Genomic DNA, 25000 nt, shown 5'->3' with positions numbered 1-25000 from the left:
TTGAATTAACTAGTAATTAGACTGACAGACATTTGTAAAAATGCAGTTACTGCCAAAGTTCAGTTCTTTCTCTACTGTTTAATAATGCATGCCTTGCACATAAAATGAGTTATGAAGCCAAAGTCTAAGCCAAAGGGGGAGAGAATGCTGCTGTGAAGATCTAACTCATGTACTTTTTACTGACACATCATCAAAGAACTTTCTGACCATCTCACTGTCTGCTGTTGTTTCAAAAGAGGGGTGATGGAATGAGCACTGAATACAACGTTTGCTGGATATTTTTAACATGTGGCCATCGTATTTCAACATTTGAGGTAAAATGGTCAGTGACGCTGACTCCGATCTCTCTGAGTGACCAATCAGAAAAGACCTTGTTTGAAAGAAAGGCTTTGGACTGGACTAAATGGAAGCATTTCAGACTGAGGGATAATACCTTGCTGCAGGAATGAACAGTATGAGACAAGTGTTAGTTTCTTTAAATTCACCTGGCTGTTTCAATAGACACATAACCAGAAACTCAGCTTCAAATGATCACAAGATGTAGTGTAACTCATATGACCTTAGAGGCAAGCAATAATTAGTTGATCACACAATGAATCTAGGACACGAAGGAAGTGGGAAAAAATGAATAAGTGTTAGACGGAATATAATTAAAATGATTGATCAGTATCATATTTGGTTATGTCAGGAAAGTATTCTGCTTGGTCTCCAAGTTCAAGGTCTTATAATAGCATCCTCTAGTAGTTGGCCTGGTCCTTAAGACCCAAGACCACCTCTTCATTCATCAATCTACTGACAGAGACAGCTTGTCTGCCTGTCCACAACACACACACACACACACACACACACACACACACACACACACACACACACACACACACACACACACACACACACACACACACACACACACACACACACACACACACACACACACACACACACACACACACACACACACATACTACTCGACAGTCAGCAAGTCTAGTCTCAACAGGCACAACACTTACAAATGTGTGGGCCAGCTAACACACACGCACCTGCTGTAGTGTGACCAGTGCTGACACACAGAAGCTGTGGACTGTCTGACTACAGCTTCCAACAGCTGTCATCAACAGAAAAGAGAGAAGAGAAAGATGAGCAGAGAAGGTGAGAGGAAAGAGGAAGCGGGGAGGGAATACATTGATGACATCACCACAAAAAAATTTAGTGAGTTTACAGTTTGGAATTGATTAATGAAAACTAAAATTACATTGATTTAAATGTGCCAACACTGACAAGACAATGACATTGTGAAAAATCAGATGTAAATATGATGTATGTAAAACACAATTTTTTAACCTCATTCCTGTCCTGACAGTGAAGTACAGTAGGTCAATAATAAACACCAGAGAGGGCTGGAGTTGATTAACCATTATTCTACACAATGCATTAAAGGAAGAACAAAAGGACGACGGAAGGATGGATGGTTTACATCAATTGAAACAATGACGTGAATATTTTTGTGCAGAAATAATACTGGGGCATCTGAAAAGAGACAACCCCAATACGTATGAGAAATACTGCACACCCTATTTGTGTTAGATGAGCACTGCTATGCAGAGAAATGTAGCCTGAGTAGTAACACTCCCAATCTTCATCTCTCTCATCACCTCCAGCTCTTGTGCTTCTGTGTTTTCTCTCCCTTTCTTCCCAAATCTTTGTCTGCTTTCCTTTTATATTCTACTCACATCAACACATTTCACCCATCTCATTTTCAGCCTTTTTCTATACCCCTGTAATGTTATTCCATTGTACTCTTGCCGCATGCTGTATGTATAAGATTGCGAACAAAGATAAATGAGCAATCCATATGTACAAATACTGATTAAAAAATTTGTTCTTTCGAGGAATCCTCAGACTGTAGAACTGATGTAAACTAAGCAGAGATGAGGATGGTTAAAGTGTGTCGGCGAGCCGAAAAAAAACAGACTCAGGCCCCCTCCACACGATGACGAATTTTTTGAAAACGCAACTTTTCTGTTATGTTTACGCCTTGCGTCCACACGACAACGCAGATATCCAGAACGAAAACGCAACTTTTAAAAACGCTGGCCGAGGTGGTCTGTGTTGTCGTGTGGACGGCGTATCCGCAACTTTTTAAAAAGGCTGACGTCTTGCCTGCGACGAAAACCGCTGTGACGTTATATTTATGGGCCCGTATGTTGTGACAAAAAAACACGGAGGATTCCTATTGCATAAAATTTGACTCAATACTGCAACCAAATGGTTTGGCATGCTTATAGCTGTCTTCGGAAACTCACTGCTGCGTTTACGTGTGGACGGAGATTTTTTGGAAAACGCTGTCGTGTGGACGCGAATCGTTTTCGATGCGTTTTTAAAAAGTTGCAGATGACAGATTTTAAAAATCTGTCATCATGTGGACAGGACCTCAATAGTGTTCAGAGAACCAGTATGAACCTGTGAAATGATGTCTGTGACAAATTGTTGAATAATTTGGTTTAGTCACTTTGGCAATCTTTGAAGATTAGGTTGATTAAAAAGCACTGGCTTGTCAGACTGTTTTCCATATTTCGCTGGGAAGAGAAATGCAATCACAATTGAAGGCATAATTACAATGCTAAGTGTTGCAGGCTGATTACCAAAACATCTACAATTTTGGTTAAAAAAAACCCCCAACTCTGTCATGGAAGCAGGGCCTAAAAGATTTCCACTTGTGACATGATCATCCAAATGCAAGGTAATACAATGCCAGTAAGTCACCATTGTGTGGTTCTGTAGTTGATCAGCTAGACAAATTCACCTCTTGCTCCCATCCTATCTGGAAGTTACCAAGATCTCTACCTTACTCCTGGGTTCTTGTTCCCCTCCTCTTCTGTCTTACGGTATTGTGGTATGAATGGATACTGAAGCAATGGATGAGAGTCAGGTAAGACTAAGAAAGCAGTATCCCTGCTTTAAAATGCCCAACAAGATGAAAAAAAGCACAGCACAGTATTGAGGTGCCCACATCAGAAAGAAGTAATTTCTCTTTTGTGTATAGTGTGCCCTCGTGCATTCCCACATCAATGTTCACGACTTCACCTTATCACAGATTTTTGGTAGGCAGTAACGTGATACCGTACGTGCATTCTATTGGCTGACGGCAACCGGAAGTGCGCTCCGTTCCTTGAATCTCGGACTTACATGAGACACAAAAGTGCTTTAAACAGTGGATTAGAGTGTGGGAAAAGGTAATACATATAGAAGATGGTTTAATATCAGTATGGGGAGGGTTCATAAACATTTAATTTACCGTAAATAATAAGATAAATAGTTTGTTGCTCTATCGCGGAATTTGTTAATCGTGTGTAGTTCCTGGAATGCAATAACCGTGAGGAACGAGAGCGCACTGTAACACTAACTACAGTTGTGTTATCTCAGAGATTTTAAAGAGCTGAAAAGAAACATCTGCCTGAAGACGGAGTGATGAGCACAGGAGAACATAGTAGTATAACATGTAAACAGTAATTAAAAGGTACGCAAGAGGGGAAGAGTGAAGTGGGTGATCTCTCAACAGAAATGTTAAACTGAGTAAACTTGATATGCTAATCTATGCTAACTGCTTTCTGTTCTCTAACAGCAGTAGGTCATAACTGCACATGTTGGCTGCAGATTGAAATACAAAGTAGGTCATTGCAGTATTTCACACCCCTCCCCCATCACATTTATTTTATTGAAATCCTTCGAGTTTTTTTCAAAGCTGCTCTCTCTCAGGTCTACTTCTCTATCGTACAGTAAGATCTTTCCTTGTTTAGTTCCCTTTTGCTTTATGCGGTCTCTTTCCATACTGGCTTAGTCCTCTGCTCCCACCCCTCTTATTCTGATATCTACTGTATGTGAATTTAGTACCACAGTGCTAACATGCTGCTTGAGTTAATCCAGTCAGTAAGCAGTTGGTCAGTTCAAAAGGCGGTCAGTCAAGACAAAAATAAATGACATGGGAAAGTACATGATGGAATTACAGCTTTCAACTTGTTCTCTGCCGACTCCATCGAGATATCTGATTCATGGTGTTGTCTCAAAAGAAAACACAAAGAGCATATTAAAAATAACAACAACAAAAAATGTGAACATAACTAACAAGAAAAAAACAACCCATATGTTCCCACAGCCCCTATCAAGTATGTGTTAATAATTATTACTTGGTTTTCAGCGGTACATATTTAAGTACACTCAGTTCTTGTGACTTTGGTTGAATTATGGGCCGCATGTTTTTGGGCCAATTTCCCATTCGCAAGTATGCATGGGTGTCCATGTACAAATACACAGGGTTATGCTGACAAGGTTAATTTACAGTCACTGGCCAATACAAATCACCACAATCACACTTTTCTGCATCATCAGCACTCAAGGTATCAATGATGTAAACAAAACACCCCATCAGTTGAATAGTTTAATTCCAAAAGTGTTGAGATACTGTGTGAGAAGTAAGAAAGAAAAAAAAAAGAATGCAAAAACTTTCAAATTTTATTACTGACAGTTTGTGGTGAACGTTGCTCCATCTCTGCTTGTGAGTGACTAAGCCTTCAGGATGTCTCTTTCATGCCCAATCACGATGTCATCCATTACTACTTAACCACAACTTTCCCACAACTTTCTTGCCAACCTGCATGGCATGTAAAGATTCAACATCTGCCATATGTCTGCTGCTCTGAATACTGTATATCCAATTAGGAAGCATCAATGGAGAGGTTTAAACATGTCATATATGAACACAGAGAGAGAGAACAGATTGCCCTGGAGCCAATTCTTGGTCTTTTCAGAGCTTTGGTGGCCCACTTTTTCTCTAATTTTCTCTCCTGTGACACGCTTTCCGCAGACAGATAGAAATGATTAATTAGGACTCTTCCCGGTATTTAAATCCTTTTTGTGGTAATAGAGCTGAGAAACAGCTGCAACACCAACTTCAGAATGGCAATCAAACCATGAACCATGAAAGACTTAAGCAGGCGCTAAAGCTTTTAATTACAATTATTGAACATATGATATACACTGGTGTATAGTTAAGACCCACATGCAAAAAGTCTGAGGTCACAGTTAATCATTTACATTGAAGAGGGCGGAGGTTTATAATTCTTGTGCAATAACGAACACAACAATAACTCCGCAAACTAGTCTGAGTCACAGTGTCATATCCATCTTGTATGAACTTAGCTTTCAACGATGCCTCATCTCATAGTACCACTTTTGATATTTGGTTAAGCTTCATGAGTAACAAGAAGCATCAAAAACCACATATGCAGCTGTCATACTTCAATGAATAAAGAGTTCAAAAATACTATCTAAAACTGTTTCAATGTGAATATGTAGAAAGTACAGAAGTGAAGTCGGGGAAGGACGGGTGAAAAAAGTACATTTGAAACCCACTGAGAATTAATTTCTTTTAGACACATGTTCACAGAAAGCTTAGAAAAAACTCTTGCTCAATATATTCAAAGCCCTGTTTAGAGAATCTGAGAAATGTTTAATTATATAAAGCTTATTTTCCTATCTATGTTACTCCGATATCCTTTGCCAGTAAAAAAGTGGTGAATGATACTGGAATGGTAAAAGTTCACCCATTGTTATTTAAAGGTTTCTGATACGTATGTCAGTAAGTTACAACATAAACACACGTGACAAGATGTTTATTATTAGTAGAATGATTAATGCTTTAACTGTGAACCTGATATCAGAAATTAGAAAGCATTTATTACCACCACACAGACATACAATGAAATTAGAAGTACTACTTTTGATTCAGTGCAAATTGGAAAACAGGTTTATCTACCAGACATGTTGAACAGACATGACTCATCCCGTAAATACACAAAGAAATGCTATAAAAGAAAAGAACTAATATGTTTTATAGTGTTTACTGTACATGTTGAATATTGCTAGTATTATATAATGTAAATTAATGAGTGAAATGTTTATAACCTGGCTAGAAACTATTGGCAGTGGATATTTTGACTCAAAAAAGGAACTGGGAGGCAAATAAATTTTCAGGGAAGGCAGAGAGCAGCAGAAGACCTTTCCCAAAGTTTTTAATCCTTCATAGCATAATACCATTTACGTAATTGGCTATGTGTTCATTAGGCTAAGTTAACATTAATGTGAAAAGGCGCTGCCTTAGAATAGGAAAGCAGAGAAAGGGTGAAAATGAGAGATAAATGAGATGGGTAGAAGGTGAAGGGGATAGTTATGGCTGATACTGAGTCAGTCAATGAAGCAAATGTTGAAAATCTGTCTGGGGTCTATCATTCACATAATGTTCATGATGAATAAGCATGGACTCTACCCAATTGAATAGTTTTAATAGGCATGTAACTGTATCTTACTTGTCTAATTTGATACAATGTTTCAAGTGGAGTTTATATTAATTCTAATTTGTATTGATTTTCACCTTGGAGAACCAAAGAATTTGATGTGCTTTAACTCCTTCCAGTGAAGTATAATAGTGTACAATTAATGAAATTTATCAAGTAATCCATCCTCTTCTTGTGATAATTTCATGTGATAATTTTTTTACATGGAAATATCATCTGTTGACAAGGGGCGTTGGAGCTTATCCCAGCCAACTGGGGCATGAGGCAGGGTACACTCTGGGGCACAACGCCAGTGCTCAGCGAAGCCACATGCAGTCAGTCAGACATGTATGCATACACTCACATGGAAATAAATGACCTAAAGGCCTAAACCGCCTTCCAGGAGAAAGGAGGAATTGCATTTTAAAATCATTAAACTCATTTCACAGGTATACAAATGTTTGAACATCTTCAGAAGACACTCTAAAATTCAAAGTAAAATTTTTTTTAAAAATGTAATACATATTTTCGAGATGAACTTTGATTAAAGTGCTGTTCAAAAGTGTGACAAAAGAATGGAACACTAATTGCTGATAAAAAAAGTATTTAAATAACATATTTATACTCATTTATGACAAACAAATAGCAATATGCAGAATGATAACAGACATGAATACATTGAGAATAAGGTTCAGGCCTAAGACAATTCTAGACCATAATAACATCAAAAGTATCTAACGTATGGCTTTCACTTCTAAACTTCCTATATTAAAAGCCCTGACTACAACCTCTCCTTTACGTTTAGCCATAGAAGATACTGGTGATAATTTAAACCAGATACACACACGAGACACTTGTTTTTCATACAAAACAATACGGCCTTCTGTGCAATCATGACCACCATAGTACATGTGCCATGTGCTGTGTACATGTGAGCCTTTCTGTGTACATATAAGTGCACAAGTGACTGAGTTAGGGGACATCCAGCCACACAGACACAGACACACACAGACACACACAGACACACACACACACACACACACACACACACACACACACACACACACACACACACACACACACACACACACACACACACACACACACACACACACACACACACACACACACACACTTATGCTGACCCCCACCACACAAACAAATCATTCATTCAGAGTGTTTTATGAAGTGTCTATGGGAAGATGTGGAACAATCTAGATGCTGAAAGCTCACTAAGACAACCTGCTCAATGAGTAAATTCAGAGTAGTGAACTTAACCATAATTTATCCATCTGTCAACTGAAACAATGACTCTTTTATCAACACACACTCAATTACAAAAACTCATACATTAATCTATTTAAAGAACTGCATATGTGGCATAATTGTTTGGCAGCTCAGAACATGGTCCCTGCATAACCATTTTCCAAAACAATCATTCTAAAAGAAATACTCAAGAAAACCATGCAGAAAATTAAATGACTTTACCTTATTTTAAGGTATGTTATTGTAAGTAAGTCATTGTCCGGTGATATGTGATGACTGAACGAGGTAAAAGCTTGTGCAAGTTCACCTTCAATGGTAATGCTCTCAGTAAAACTTCCTCTCTGTCCTCCTCCATTTTCCATCTTTCTCTCTATCCTTGTGAGGACTTCCAAACAAGCAGAGGGTTCCTGATGCTAAACAGAACACGCTTCAGTGATGCTGTCAAGGACCGCCTGCGTATGCACCTGGTCTCAACAGCCTGGACACACACTGGAAGTCAGGGTGTTGATGCAAAGGACAGATGGACAAGAACAGAAGAGAGGAAGTGAAATAAAAGACACTGAAGGTGAAAAAGTGAGAAACAATATGAAACAGGGAAGCAGGCTTTTCTAAAAAGCTTTCCTTACTGAATTCTGAAGTCTTGACACGTATTGCAGTATATATAATATGTTATTCGCTGTGTTGGGTCACAGCCTGGAGGTTGGAATATAGTGTTGTGTTCAAGGTGGAGACACACATCCACAAAGACAAAACACACACACACACACACACACACACACACACACACACACACACTAATATACATGACATAAGTGCTAAAGAAATGTGTTTTGAATTTGTCTTTGCATGTAAGTCATGTGATACAAATCCAAAGCTCACTGGTCTAACCAGGTCTATGTTTAAACAAAACACAGAGCAAACAGCACAAACACGTGACTACATGTACAGTCAAGCACACAGAGGTTTCTCTGCTTTGACTAGAACACAGTCATGTTTTAGGCCTGCTGTCAAATGTCATTCAAACATTCATTTCTGTCTCCTGGAGGGACACATCCACAGAGCAAATTAAGCTAATACATATTCCCATTACTAAATAATAGGGGCAGTGATTGTATTTTCTATGTCAATATGCTTTGTGGTGTAAAATTAAATGTAAGGCAAATGAGTTATAAGACACATGACTCATTTGGTTTCATCCATAAACTCAAAAAAAGCAGCGAAAAAACTATCACAAAAAAAAAAAACCAGCTTCAGAAATATGTTGTCCGGGTGTCAATATGATGCACTTCATTCCATCTTACTCTCTACATGCACTGTGCATTCACATGTGTGCAAGAGCACAGTGGGTTTCAATGTGAAATTAGTTTGTGGTTCTTTGCATGAAACTGAATTTGGGTCAGGGTGGACAAAGGGTGGATTGATGGACACAGAGTCTCTCCGGAGGATAGGATCTAGGTTTGGGCTGGACTGAGGACACAAAATCTGTAAGGCCAGACTAGTCTTCCACTGAAACTGAAATGACAGAGGTCTTTCAGGGAAGTTGACAAGTTAAAGATTGTAGGCTGTTTTGCAACAAAAATAAGAGTGAACTGAGAGGCAAAACCAAAAAAACAATTTTGTTAATGGAGCTGTTAAGGCATCACACTCAGAGCATGCTGAGGCAGAATTAAACAGATGTCTGTTCCATGAACATCTCAGGTTCAGTGCAGTCCTAGACGGGCTTAAGAAAGCCAATTATCATTGAAGAGAATATGTCACTTCTATCTTTGTACTCATCAAGTCAAAGTACATCTTTATTCAGGTAAAATCTTCTGAATACTCTCAAATTACAGTAAACAGTTATTGTAAACACCTCAAAAGGAACAGGACATGATAAAACCTGAGTGTTACTTCAAATTCTGAAACTGAATAACCTCTTTAGTGCAATTAAAATAGGCTGAATGTATGCCAGTACACAGTAATTATATGGTCTAGAGTCACTACAGGCATCGTATGGAGGGAACAGAGGCCTCATTGAGAAACAGCCTCAGGGACTGCGCGCTCAGACACACACACGTATAGACACACACGTATACACACACACACACACACACACACACACACACACACACACACACACACACACACACACACACACACACACACACACACACACACACACACACACACACACACACACACACACAATTTGTGAGCGTTTTGGCTGTCACACATGTGCAGTTTTTGGCCTTCTCATACATATTCAGACTCAAACACAATTGAGAGCAGCAGTAACTACAGTAGTTCTTGTACACAGCCACTGGTAAACTATAATGTTCTAACATACTTTATGGATACTGCCGTTTATCATCCAAATCTGTTTAACTCTCAGTTTTAAGCCTAAAATCCGCTTTTTTGTGATTCATAAAGCATCAGCTACAAAGGCTGAAACATTAAAAAGAAACAAAAAATGTGAATATATCATCAGTGACACTGATAGCTACAGGTAAATGTTGTGACCGCTTCTGTCTTACCCTTCCTCACTGTGGCACCAAGTGCATTAGCAGATGACTGAAAGTAGAATGAGGCCAACCTTCAGACATCTGGAGTTAACAGCTCCACTTGTAATGAATAACCACTTAGCACAACAATGAACAGTGAGAGATAATTTGGAAAGCATATATGTAACAACATGGATTTACTAATGAATGAAACGAGTTAGAAATAAACTACAGGGAGTTCAAAGGGAAGAACAAACACCTCTGTTGACTGGAAGTTATTGCAGACACATTAGGAATTCAATATAAGAAGGGATAGCATTGGAAATAATGAGGTTAAACAACAGAGAGGTCACCCAGATGTAGTACAACCACTTTGTCATGTCTAGAAGCAGCCTTGCAAAATGAGAATATTTGGAAAGGCAGTCTCATCCAGCGTATACTAATAGTCCCATACATACCCACATAATGAAATCATCACTGCCTTATTTTCTCCACATTAGCAGCAGAACAGAAATAATGAATGCATTACAAAGGCTGTAGCTGTGCTCAGACACATGGTGTTGTTTTCTGTCAACACAAGTGGAGCTTATTTTGTTTTGTCTTTTTTTTAATTAAAGCATATTGTAAACAGATGTAGTCAGGTATGAGAGACGGATACTGTGGTATAAAATTGTAGCTGGATCACAGCAATTATCATAATTATGACAACAAGTTAACAGGAATAACAAGACAGCATTATTCCAAAGAATGGAACTGTGCAAGAACTGGTTTGTCACATGTATACATGGTTCATAGTGCTACATCAAGATCATGACAATAAAGGGACTGGCTTTTAAGCCAGAGGAAACAGAGGATGGTGTGAAAATACCAAAAACACTATATTTCAATCTTCAATCATTTTCTTTATCCAAAATATAGGTTGCGGGTGTTGCTGGAGCCTATCTCACCTCATTCAGGTACAAACTGAATGAGATGCCAGCCCACTGCAGGGCCTTAAAGAAGATAGAAAACCATTCATGCTCACACTCATAGCGAGGGACAATTTACAGTGACCAATTCACCAGAGTTTCATGTTTTTGGTGATGGGAGAACCTGGAGAGAACCCACGCACACATAGGGAGAACATGCAAACTGGACAGATAAGCCCCAGGTGGAATTTAGCCCGGGATCTTATTGTGAGGCAATAACTAACTCTGCCAGCATGCTGCATTAGTTTTAGCTTCAGGATTAGAAACTTCTATTCAGTTTTGTGTTGTTTTTTTTTATAAAAAAGCTTTTCAACTGTGTATATGCTATATAACTTTACAGATATGGAATGTTAAATGATTAATTATTCTCACTCAAGGCAATCTGAATAACCCGCTGGGATTGGTGCTGAAAACTTGTTTGTACGAATAAATCCTCATTTTAGGTCCAAATCCCAGCACATGAAACAAGCTCTTTCACGTTAGCTGTGTAGCAGCTCTATTTCATCTCTACAGTCTCATACATGTCTTAACAGACTCAACACTAGAGCTGCTGACAGACCCAGTGGGATTAATAGATTCACAGGCAAACATACACCCACACCCACATGCACACATATATGGACACACTGTGACATACTGACATGCTATATTTGTACACAGAAACACTCTACATGCAGAGACAGTGTCCTGACAGCTGTGATACAGGCAGACTTTTATTTTTTTTAACTCTGAACTAAATTTTTATACAATGAGTGTCTGTGTGTCATCTGAGAAAGTTGTTTTTATGTGAATTAAGAGACAGATATAGACATTTTAAAAATCCTCACAATGTCTCATAGATGGTAAATGAGGATTACATAAAGCATGAGCCGATGCTCTGATCTCTCACCTCAGCGAGCGACCTTATACGGGTCAATGGAAACACACAAATATAATAATGATGCCTTAAAGCTGGGAAATCCTGCTCTGTGCAAAATTAGTGAGGCAGTTTGCTTTGTCTTGTAACTTGTAAGGAGACATCCCTGTCTGCCTACAAGTCTAGTCTAGTAACTTAAACATAAGCAACAATGCTGCTGCAATCTGTAACTTAAGTGTAATCACTTCCATATACTCTTGATAAAACAATAATTGATTCTTAGAAAAGACACAAACTTGTATTACTGCTCTCCTCACCTGGACATTGTACAGAATGTCCTGTCCTCCCTGAGAAGCCTGTTTGCTGTCAGCCAAGTCACTGTGGTTGACTCTTTTCACCCTGTCTCACACCATTTGATGAATGAAATACCATAAAGAGATTATACTGGTATACTATATAACATAGAAACACACAGACAAACAGACAAACCCATTATATGAAGAGGGAAGCTATGACAGAAGGGATCGACATGGAAAATGTAGTGGTTGATGAAACAAGACAATTATTCATTCTTTATCGCTCTCTTTTCATGGACTAAATAGAGCTTTGTCTTATATGTTGCCATTGAACAGTGTAGTTTCATATTTTCAGAGGTAGGAAAAAAAGATCACATTGCCTAGTTTTGTTGAGAACAAAAATGCTGAAATTTCAAATCAATGAATGTCAAGTTGTGTGTCAAAGCTTTGGGTCTGGAATTACTCAGTTACTTAAAGGAAATCATAAAAAATGAAAGAAAATTGTGACAGTTACCCTGCTTGTCCTGTCCTCTACCTATACTTCTCTCTAGGTCCAGCTGCAACGGGTTTTCAAAATTATGTAGGTTCAAGCTGGTTGAGGAAGGATAATGTTTTGGATGATTTTCACTCTACAACTGAGAGGCAAACACACTTTTATTGACTGAAAATTGCGTTTACCAAACATGAACCCTTTTGATCACTTCATTTACTTAAGGGATGCATCAACATAAATGCATCTTCTTCTCCTTTCGGCTTTTCCCTTCAGGGGCCACCACAGTGAATCAGTTGCCTCCATCTAACCTGTCTTTCCTCCTCTCCTTCTTCAACCAACAGTAGTCCAATTTCCACCTGCACCCTGTAGGTGAACAGCACCGATGGTGGTCGTTGTTAACCGGGCCTCGACCGATCCGGTATGGAAGTCATAGATTTGATTCGCATGTTTGATTTGGCAAAAGTTTTCATCTGATGCCCTTCCTGACACAACCCTCTGTATTTATCAGAGCTTGGGATGACACAATAAGACATTGGCTTGTGCTCTCATGCGGCTACATTCACATAAATGCATAACCAAGGGATTTGTTTCCAGTCTTGGAATGGAACTATGAATTTCACTGTTTGCTATTGCGTGCCTTGAACAAGGAGTTTTTCAATTAAATCATAGTGCTTTCAATTTAAATATAATCAAATATGAATGCAGACATATTTCTTTCAATCAATTCAGACACCTATTACGAAAGCTTGTCTCTGGACATGGTCCGTGTATGTTGACAACTTCTATCTAGATCCAACTCATGTTAAATCATTAACGTTCAATCACGAGTTTAAATCAAATAAAACCATTAGTGCTATTAGAACAAACACTGTCACGATGTTGCAAGGCAGATGTGACTCCTTCATTGCTTTATGGGTGTACGCTGGTGTGTTTCAACCAGTGTACAAGGACAAAGATGTATGTCTGTAATGTGATGTTTTCAGATTCGTGGCAGGGTCAATTTTCTGAACAACAAATAGTCTTACAAAGTGGGCAGAGAGTAATGTCAAATAAAATGCAGTACACGGAAAGAGACATGAGGAAGTAATGACAAAGGAGACAGAAGACCCACAAGAGTGTACTGGTTTTAAATTTTAAAGATTCAATTCGTTTCAGGAATAAGAACATACATAATTTAAACCCTTATCAAAATGAAAATTAAACAAGACAGGTTAGACAATTTTAAATAATTTGAAATAATCATGAGAAGTCTTTGAAGCTGATTTAGGTACGGCAACCAAAAAAGGGCCTTCTTTCTAATTCCTATTTCTAGTCTCAGAAATGTTTCGTATTAAGGTAATTCAATTTTTGCTCTGTCCAACATCAGCGCTATCAAATATTTTATTAAATGACTAACCAGTACTGAGAAGGTAAAAAAGTCTCTTCTTGATAAACTCACTGCTGAAAAACAAATTCAGTCAACCAGTACTTCAGACAATGTTCGAAAACTGTCTGATCCATTTTATAATACATACCAAACCTAATTTATCAATCTCATCCTCAACAACTGAAATGAATGAAATGGCAAACACCAAACAGGAAAGTGACCATTAAATACATCCATCCATCCAGCTGGGTCACAGCTTGGGTGATGGACGAGTCCACCTCTGAGACCTCAGCCTCTGCTTAGTCTGAGTAAGACATGGTAGTGGGATTAAGGAGATCCTCAAAGTATTCTTCCCACACCCCAACAATAGCCTCAGTCGAGGTCAGCAGCTCTTCACTCCTACTGTAAACAGTGTTTGCTGTGCCCCACTTTCTCCTCCTGAGGCGCCAAACAGTTTGCCAGAATTTCTTCGAGGCTGACCGATAGTCTTCCTCCATGGCTTCCCCTAACTCCTCCCAGACCCAAGCTTTTGCCTCTGCGACTACTTGGGCTGCAGTACACCTGGCATGACTGTACCCGTCAGCTTCCTCCGGGGTCCCATAATTCAAAAAGTCTTGTCTTTTCAACAAGACGCCTTCTGCTTGACGGCATCACTTACTTCCGGTGTTCACCACCATTAAATGACCATTAAATGTCATGTCATCTTCAGAGTACCACCGCTGTATCCGCCGCAGCGGGTCACGGGGAGCCGGAGCCTATCTCGACGGCATAGGGCGTGAGGCGGGGGACACTCCGGGCACAATGCCAGTACACCGCGGAGCCACACAAAGACATACAACCATGCACACACACACTCTTTCCTACGGGCAATTTGGAACGGCCAATCAACCTGAAGCGCATGCTTTTGGAGGTGGGAGGAAGCCGGAGAACCCGGAGAGAACCCACGCAGACATGGGGAGAGCGGGACTCAAACCCGGGTCCGCCGTGTTGTGAGGCGGCAGCGCTAACCACTGCGCCACCGTGCCGCCTGACCATTAAATGAAACACAAAAATTCCAATAATATTAACAAGGTTAGGAACATTGAAGCTTCAATTTAATAGTAAAAAAGAGGAAGAAGAAGAATCAATCCTTTAATGTTCCCTGTAGGGAAATTACTTTTTTCTACTCTAAACAATCACACACACACACACACACACACATACACATATAATGGGAGGTAGAGTGGTTGGCAGCCCTCACACTCCCAGTTCACACTTTGAATCTTTTGGTTCACGTGAGTTTTGAACCAGCCACCATCCGGTCCACAACCCTAGATCTAGTGGACTGAACTACCGCCACCCCTTTATCCAAGATTTAGGGGCAGAAGTAGCTCAGTCCACCTATGGTCATTTTGTCTAGTCCATTTAAGGGCAAAATAAGTTTTTCAGTAAGATAAAGTCACAAAATGTTTAAAAATATTAGATTTCAAAAGGCAGCTAGAATGATAGTAAATTTGAGAAGCAAATGGGATATGCCAAATCATATCTGAATATACTTCATCATACTGAGAGAAAAAAGGAAAATAAAAACATATGCTCTAAACACCAGCGCAGCAAGTAGTTTGGCTAATACTGGTTGTAAATGTCTTTGAATGAATTCATTTTTGTGTGTAAAGAACTGTGAGTGTTTAATTGGGAATGTGAGTGCATATCTCCCGTGTTCCAGTGTCATTTTACACACACTACGAATTTACACTCATGCTGTTGTGTTCTATGAAAGAAAAGGTTAATTTTTTTCTATGTGTCCACTTTCAGCTCAAATAGAATTTGAATAATTGGGCACAACAGGGGGAAAGAAAGGCTTTGTCTGGAGACTTAAGTTAGTCTTTCTTTCTTTGATTCAGACTTTCTCCACTTGGCATTCCAGTTGCTTTATCTTACTCAACTGTAAACCAGTAAGCTGTTCTTTATTATTACAGTTTTGACAATTAAAAAAGCACATAAGTACATCTGTCATTATGAGTTTTTTCTGGAAAATCATATTAATTCTCCCATCTTAGTCCTCATGTCTCCTCTGAACCTTACTATTTTAACTTGTGATACAAAAAGGAGTCCTGCCTCCAAATTTTAAAGGGGCTTCTTCTGTTTTTGTCTTTGTAAATACATCTGACTCTCATGAATAAGCCAATTTAGATGTCAGCTCAAAAACTAACAAAATGAAATAGCCAGTAATTATTACAACATTATCTTATTGGACTATTTCCAAAACTCACTCAGAGGTTTTTACAACATCACAGGGATTAGCTCATGCTATGAGCATTTAAATCACTTATTACTAGTCGTTTAATTTATTATCTTGTTTTTTGGATTACATACTGACAATCTGAACAAGAATGGGGTCCAGTTTTTAGAGGCTGTCAGAGCTAGAGTGCATTCAGGGACTGCAGTGAAAATATCTCAAGGACTGAGACACATGAGATACATGTCTTTCTTTGGGTTTACGTGTGTCATTACTGTGGAAAAATGCTCAACCAGAAGTTCATGGAACTCAGTTTTTATCTGTATCTCAAACCAAATGAACTGAGAAGGGAAAGGTCCTTAAAAAGCTTTAGAATATTTGTCATGCATACTTCACATATTAGAATTTCAACAACTATGCACAAGGAAGGTTCAAGCTTTGAAAACATTAATTCCTATAAGTGTGTTTTAGTGGTCTTATCAGGCTGTTAAAGCGATAACTGCAATAAAATGTTCTAGAGTAACTTTGATCTCAACACTAAGAAACATAGTTGCCCTCAAATATCTGTCCCTGGTGAGTCTAGTGATCAACTCTCTTTTGATATTATTGTAACTATCTATATCACTGCCCATATCTGCAAGTCTATCCAGCAGCACAAGCACTCACAAAGGTTGCCGAAAGCTTAGTACTCCTTCTCAAGAGTCTTAATGGCCTTAAATGTGTGTGTTGTCACATCTGTTATCATACTTATATTTGTTGCTTTATTCATTTATTGTACCTACTGTGTGGTACGAGAAAGACAGAATTTGTAGTATCACTTTAGCCTCTTAGACACACATGCATACACATTCAAACACATACACCAAGTTTATATATGGGAGATGCTGGGACAGAAGATAGAGTATGATAGAAAGAATGATGGAAAGAGGTCATCGTCTTTCTGTAATGTGGTCTCAGTAGCCTCTGGCAAGCTATGAGGTGTCCATCAGTCCACACCTGATCTGAACTAGACACAAAACCATGCAGGCACTCTTTAACATGAAAGCTTTGTAGGTGAACAATCTGTAAGCTAATACCGTCATAGCATAGAATGGCAACTCCCTTGGGCACTTCAAGGTCCATTTCACGCACGTGACAACACTTTAATAGATACAGTACATTCAGAGCAGCAACAGTGCACTTTGGTTTGGTGGCCAGTTAGTCCTCAGTTAATTCTGTGTTATAATCACATACAGTGTATTGTTGTTGGGTCTAACCTATCTTCTCCCGTCTTGTCTGGAATATAAAGTAATCCCTCGCGCATTCGCGCATCAACACGTACGGCTTCACCTCATCGCGGATTTTCAGTAGGTAGTCCGTGAGATACAACAGTGCTTTAAACAGTCTATAAGAATCTGGGAAAACGTAATACAGGTAGAATGTGGTTTGATATCAGTATGGGGAGGGTACATAAACATTTAAATTATCATAAATAATAAAATAAATTGTTTGATGCTATATTGCAGAATAGTTTTTGCGGGAGGTTCCTGGAACGCATTAATGGCGAGTAACAAGGAATCACTGTACTGAGAACCATGGTAAACTACTATTAAAACCACATTGCCAGCATCTTTGACATCAAATTATGCGTTAGACATTTCCAAAAACTAAGTGGATACAGAACTGATATCTTTATTTAGAAGACATTATATATAGCAATGTTGAGCAGTTGTTTGACATCTAACCATTAAAAGCCATTCCCTCCTTCATGGTTCAACTACACTGAGAACAGCTGTGAAGAAGTGAGCTAGATAGTGACTAGATAGAATGAGCAGAGACAAAAATACAGCAGTAAATTTGATAAATTAATGTTTTACTTCACAGTGGATATATTATACAGGACAAAAGCATGCCTCCTCAAGTGTGTTTTTATCCTGCTGCCTGAATATTCAGTTCAATTCAAAAAACTTCGAAGGCACAATCGAAGGCACATAAAGCAGCAACTTTTAATACAAAGAAAACTAACACGAAGTGCACAATAAACAGATTTATACAATATAAACAGGTATAACAAGAATATACAGTAGATTGCTCCTTGTATTGTTCTTACACTGAAACTAGTATGAGGGTATAGTATTTGGCACACCAGAATAAAAACATTTGTAAACCTGCACAGCTGCAGCCCTGATGAAAAGTCTAATCTTTAATAATGGTAATCAAGACTCATTGTTATACACTGGCGTGATAATCTACCTGTGACTGAGATAGCCATTCTTTATGCTCCCCTCTGCTCAGGTGTACAATGAAGCCCACACAACTGAGCACAAAAAGGGCAAGTTTGTTATGCGACATGGTTAAACTAAGACACAATATATAGAGATGAGAGTTAGAGATGAAAGAGCAAAAAAAGATGACAGAATGGTCCAACTCACTGAATACAACTCCATTATGGCAAACATTTCTACTGTATCTGTTAACTCCATTTATGCCATATTTACTGACTATAGCTTTAATCCATTTTTGCTCATGTGCAGCAAGTGAGGTGATGAATGTGTGTCTGCCTCAGATCCTATTAATAGCAAGAAGCAAGGCTGGAAGCGCCAAAGCTAAGGAGGAATGAGATCTCTCATTCTTTGGCTTTCCCCTCACTCACACAATGAGCTGAGCCAGCCCCCACCAGAAGGGTTTAGATGTAGCAGATGTGGAGTACAGGTGTGGGTGGGTAGGAGGGAAGGTTACAAATAAAGGCCGCAGCAGAGCTCCCAACAGCACACTGATGGATTTACTGCCTATACAATAAAGCAAACAACACACAGGTCCTCCAAGACAGGACTGCCACAGCACACGAACAAGTAGGTGTCCAGACACACATGCACATTAACAGGTACCTGATTTAACCCTGACAGTTCTGTGTTAGACAATCCTAACAATGACCAGTTGTTTAAACAGAGGAGGAATACGTTTCTTTAGAATATCACTGTAAATTCACTCAAACCTCCTACCTCGTGAGTTGGTAGCCAGGTCAGCCACCTTTTGGAAGGCATCCAGGAGAGCAGCCACAGCAACTACTGTCGCCCTAGGAGGAACAAGGAAGGAATAATTTTAGTTAAAAAAATTTAAATTGTACTCTTCAGAGACACCATCTTGCTGGTATCCTGGCTTCTCACCTGGTTGGTTGTCTGACTGATGGTTTACTACACTGGCTGCCAGCAGACTACCTCATTTGTGGACGAGTGACTAGTTCACTAGAAACACTGACTCATATTTTTCACAACAAATTTATCATGATTAAGGTCCCAGGTATGGGGATGAAAGGAAATATACCCAGATGTGTGCGATATACGATCACCTTGCCAAAGACACGACTACCTCAGTCATCCATGCTAAAGAAGACACAACTGTTTGGAAAGTTTCCAAGGAATGTTCAGTCATAAAAGCCATGTTTTTTCAAACGCTAAGTACCTTAATTTGTAAAAACTTCTCTTCCATTGATGAATGGTAAAGAATGTGAATAAAACTTGTAAATTTCCATCAACAGGTATCTTTCACAGACAAAGCAAGTTCTGACTTTTGCATCTATATGCTCTTAAGAGTACTTGGTGTAGTTTTTAGTAATACTCTTTAAAGCATATTTTAAGACAAAGGAAACTGAAGTTCCCTCCTGCTCTGGTCCAGTACCAGTACAAATGACAGTCATGATGCAAAGGACTTTGATAGTGAGTTATGTCTTGAAAGTTCTTTAAAATATTCTTAGAGTAGAAGATTTAGGCTACATGCCTAAATCTTTGTCTACTTTCAAAATACAGTCATGTGTTAGCATTGAGTCAATAATGTAGTAATTTCCTTTAATCACTGAAAAACTTTTAATGCATTTTGTTCAAAAGTGTGGTGTTGTTACGGAGCTGACCAGACGATCCAAGGGTGTGTCCTGCAAATGGAAAAAGAAACATACGCAGGCATACACAAATGCCTTTCTATTTTAAGCACAGCGCAGGCACCAGAGCACCCTCCAACTGATATCTGCCTTTGCTAATTTATACCATGTACAGGGTGGTCTATGGATCGCATAGAATATGTAAGTACAGTATCACATTCAGTTAAGTGTACCTTTAATTTAATCTAAAACATCTTTACTGTATGTGAGAATGGCTTTAGTGATGCTTATTTTAGTTTTTAGTGAGGCACAATGTGCAGTAGTTTAAAATTACTCGTAATAAATACAGACATCACAAGATTAATACCAAACTTTAAAACTTAAGCACACATTCATGACATTTCGCAACTCCCATCAACTTAAACAGTCACGTCTAGCAAAAATAAAATATCATAGTTTACCTTCCATCTATTTTCAAGATTAATCTCCATTTTGACATGCCTCAGGAGATGCCTCAGGACTTTTTTTTGCAGTGAGAATAAAAAAATGTCTTCAGCAAGCCTTCTACAGTACTCCAACAATGACCTGACTGCCGCCACTGGTCTTAAAACCTATCTTGGACTCAAGACAAATGACTTTAACATCTCTACTCCACAAAGCCTTGACTCAGCCAGTCAAAACTCACCATAGATCAAGACAGAGTACAGTTCTCATTCTGGCAATGATACATTCAGCACTGTTGTCACCAACTGCTTTTCGTTTAAAAGACACTGTCTTAATGGACTATATTTACTGTATTCTTTAAATGGTGTCTACAGACATTCAGGTTTGATTGAACTGAGGTAATATTGACGCTGAGACATGCATGGTATATAAAAGTGGTAACTGCTACATTTCTTAATACATTCTCCACACCTCAATCTGTTTAATCATATGCATGTGACTCACGACCTGTAGGAGGCTGAAAAGAGAGCCTGACATGATCGTCATCTGCCTCCCCCTGTATTTAGAAGATTGGTCATCTTGGTTTTGTGCATAGCCAACCAAAATGCACAAACAAAATCACTGCTAACATACCCTGCAGCACAGAAACAATACAACATCCATACAGTTCACATCGTAGGACTGAAAAACACCCTTTTTCCAGAGGCAGATCTTTTATAATTTATCCCAAAGCATTTCCACCAAAATTACCTGGAGAAAAATACGCTTTCCCTCAGGCTAAAAATGACACGAAACACCCTTGCAGTGTTCCGTGTCACGTTTAAGCCGGTGTGAGGTTGCAAACTTTATTTCATTTCAACAAGCTGTACTTTGCTGTCATCATTTGGAAACTGGACCAAAACGAGAAGTCTATGAACAATTAGGTCCAGGGTATTTTGAGGATATTTGCTTACAAAGATATTCAAGGAATCTGCTGAAAAGCTAGCAGTGCTAAATGTAGCACACATTGCTGAAATAAATTTGTGAAAAGTTGAAAATTCTGGACAAACAACTGCACTTGACCGAACTGGAGGGGTAGTGCAGTTTCATTTGCCAATCCCACATACTTCATTACCCTGATTTAAATAACTTCTCCAAAACTCTGAGGTACACTGGAAATGTAAACCACACAAATTTACAGGAGTTCTTTAAATCAGGTAAACAAATTTCCTGAAACAAAAGCTGCTGGAAATGTTGGTGGAAAGGAAGCTAATGGTGGCTTTATAACAAAAGGAAAACCTTTGCAGTGGTCTTGTAAAGCAATGAGTCTTAGAGTATTAAACTGAGACTAAATATTAAAACAATCTGGCCCCTTTTGAAGAGGGGCCAGTGTCTTTACATACAAAAACTATGTTTTGTAATATTATAGTGATATGTGATTCAACAGCGATGTAATATGTGTAAAAGTACAGTTCATAAGCTAAATACAAAGTTTTAACATGTTTCTTCTTAACATGTTTCTTCACATCTTTAACTGGAGCAAAGGCAGGAGGAAGGAGGACGATATGTAACCACGCTCTGACACAGCTGTACAAACCAAGACACATCAAAGAGACCAAACAGTGACGAGTTAAAAGAACACTGTTATTAGAAATCACTTAGCCTAAATTCCACCCTGCCTTCTTTTTCATAGCTCTGTTCTGTGTAGATGCGCATACATACATGTGTGTGTTTCAAAAACATTGTATTTGGACCAAAAATGACAGAACAGCCTCTATATTGCAATTGGTTGATTTCTCTAGTTGCTTTGTGAGATGGAAGAAGAGGTTTTAAATTACAGAGTAGTCTATTTTAGGACATCATTACATACACATGTGTATATGCTGCAATCACTGCAAGCCATTTACCCAGGCAAAGAGGGGACGGTGGGTGTACTGGTGTGTGTGTGTGTGTATGTGTGTGTGTGTGTGTGTGTGTGTGTGTGTGTGTGTGTGTGTGTGTGTGTGTGTGTGTGTGTGTGTGTGTGTGTGTGTGTGTGTGTGTGTGTGTGTGTGTGTGTGTGTGTGTGTGTGTGTGTGTGTAAATCCTATGTAGCCTACTCCTAAAACAGATTACAGAGGAGGATTAGGCTGTCGTCAGAAGGGCTACTTTAGCCAAATTTGTAGTGACTGGGGACGAGTTAAAAAAAGGCTTATTTGTAGGTCATTATGAGCGAATCCAGACAGCACACTCTTGTTCACTGTATGCTCAACAGCTGCCTGGGACAGGCTGACTGCTTGGAACAGCTAGTCTGAAAGACGGTCATTTTCTATGAATGACAATAAAAAAAGCTCCTCTCCTAAAAAACAAATTGATCTTTACCAGGGGCATGATTGATGAATCCTTATGATGGATGAAATGCCCTGAATTTCCATTCATTGTAGATGAGAGGAAACAGGCAGATCCATAATCATTGACCTAGTTTGGATGGATACAACTGTCTCGCAAATATGTTACATTCTGAAGTCAATACAACCATTTTAGCAGACACACACATTCACGTACAACTTCTGAACCATCAGACATTAGCAACAGGGCCACAAATGCTCCCCTGAGTGTTTGCATGACAGGGTCATATATTTGACCCCAGGATGATTGAGAAACTTGAATAACATATCACCATTAATCAGCTTTTATAATGAGAAAATGTAATAATGACACACTGAGTGGCCCCTGGAATGTATTGTTGGATCCCGGAGCCTTTATAGAACTGTCAGTGAGAGTCTGTCTCAGGACACGTAGACACTTAAATGGTTAGAGAACTGCCATGTATTGTTAATCAGATAATAATTTAGACCACAGGAAATTTGTATCTGTAGTACTTGCTGAACAAGGAGCTTTTATTTCAGCTGTCATAAGTTGTTTGTCTTGTGACACGTGGCCACTTAAATCCTACTACGAGAGGTGGCAGGGATTGGCATCTATTGTTAGCAGATGACACGGAATAATTTTTGTAGGAGCTGTGCAAATTAACAGCATGAGAAATACAAGTTAAATCAAGCTAAAAGAAGACTAAATGGTGGCGAGAGACACGTTATGACCCCCAGTATTAAGTACTGTTGAGAGATTAGGCTTTTATGTAGGCTGTCGTTGCTCATTAGTCTAAGGCCACTTCTAATCTTTTTGGCAGTGGACTGACACTGACATTGAGTATAAGCACTCAGTACAAAGTACAAAATCATGTGATGGAATGACAGTTGGTGTTTGGGATACATGGAGTGTGATGTAAATTATGCAACAATCACAGCGCTATTTCCCTCACCAAGGAAATGTTAATTTGCTTTCTAAAAACTACAGTGAACATCATTATTCACATAACTGTCCTAATAAGTTGTTTCCTAATTATGGATTGCATCTATTTGAAGTTAACACAAACTAGTTGGTGTCCCGGTAGAGTAAAACACTCAGTTGACCATCAAGATACTACCAAAGAGCAGCAGCAATGGACTCAGTGGAAGAAACATACTGGCCTTCATAATGGAGTTGGACAGTTGTATGACAAATTTGTGATTCAAAGTGCTGTAATTTCATTAATGGCCATTATGGACTAGCCCTGCCAGCGGGTGGTCACTACAACACCAATGCTAATGAGCATCATTATCAGCCATTTTTACACACAGGTCACCCTGCTTTTTCTTTACTGCCATTTGTTTACAGTGAACAAAAATAAAATCTCCAGTAAGACATTTCGAACAGCTTGCCAGCGTTCTGCAAGCAAAAGAACTGTGACGTATATCACAGCAGTGCAGACGTGACATTTCGCAAGGAAATAACATGGCCAAAATATGAATTTATCTTCTCTTTAATGGAGGAGGGTCTTGTCCTCTAATTGGATGGTAATGTGTCCTGTCCATTTGTCCTGTCCACCTATCTTACCCAGTTAGTCCTTTTATAAAGATGATGATCTTGCAGTCATTATCTCTGCAGCCATGTCAGAGGCAGAACAGCCTTTACCCCACCACCACCCTCCTGCATCAGTGGAACATGTTTTATAAACTGGTGGGCTACTAATTAAAGAATAAAGCTTTCTTGTATTATGTTAATTTCTCATTTCAAAACAAAAAATAACTTGACCTGCAGCCCAACAGCAGGTATGACTGTCTCTACGATAGTCAGTTTTTACCAGGAACACTATAAAGCAAAACAACTTTTTGGTCCCATTTAACTGGCCAAACACAATAATTTGTCAACCGGCAATAAAAATGTGTGCATAGAAACATGCTTAATGTCTACAATGGCTAAAATTAACAGAAACACAATATTGTGTTTTAACGGAGTAACAAATTGAAATTTCTCACATTGGTGGTATTTAAAAAAAAAAAGATGTTCCCTTTATCAGTAAAACCCAGAGAAGCACACACGTTTGGTACGTGCACACACACACGCTCTCACCTGAGCTGTGACTGCAGTTTA

The 25000-nt window shown here is 38.9% G+C and overlaps 1 protein-coding gene across 6 annotated transcripts in view; it reads right to left on the bottom strand.

Moving 5' to 3' along the window:
* Positions 1 to 25000, bottom strand: part of LOC137601374 (protein MTSS 1-like) — a 50287-nt gene that overhangs the window by 22468 nt on the left and 2819 nt on the right. For all 6 annotated transcript variants that reach the window (XM_068323530.1, XM_068323533.1, XM_068323536.1 and 3 more), the window contains exons 2-3: positions 24980 to 25000; positions 19254 to 19327 (exon numbers count right to left, since the gene is read on the bottom strand). The exon at positions 24980 to 25000 is cut by the window's right edge and continues 41 nt beyond it. In XM_068323530.1, coding sequence (XP_068179631.1) covers positions 19254 to 19327; positions 24980 to 25000 — 95 coding nt within the window. The remainder of the gene's footprint in view (positions 1 to 19253; positions 19328 to 24979) is intronic.

The sequence above is a fragment of the Antennarius striatus genome, chromosome 9 (genome assembly GCF_040054535.1).
Source record: "Antennarius striatus isolate MH-2024 chromosome 9, ASM4005453v1, whole genome shotgun sequence".
Lineage (NCBI taxonomy): Eukaryota > Metazoa > Chordata > Actinopteri > Lophiiformes > Antennariidae > Antennarius > Antennarius striatus.
Note: the sequence above shows the minus strand (reverse complement) of the source record. Positions and strands in the feature narration are given on the sequence as shown.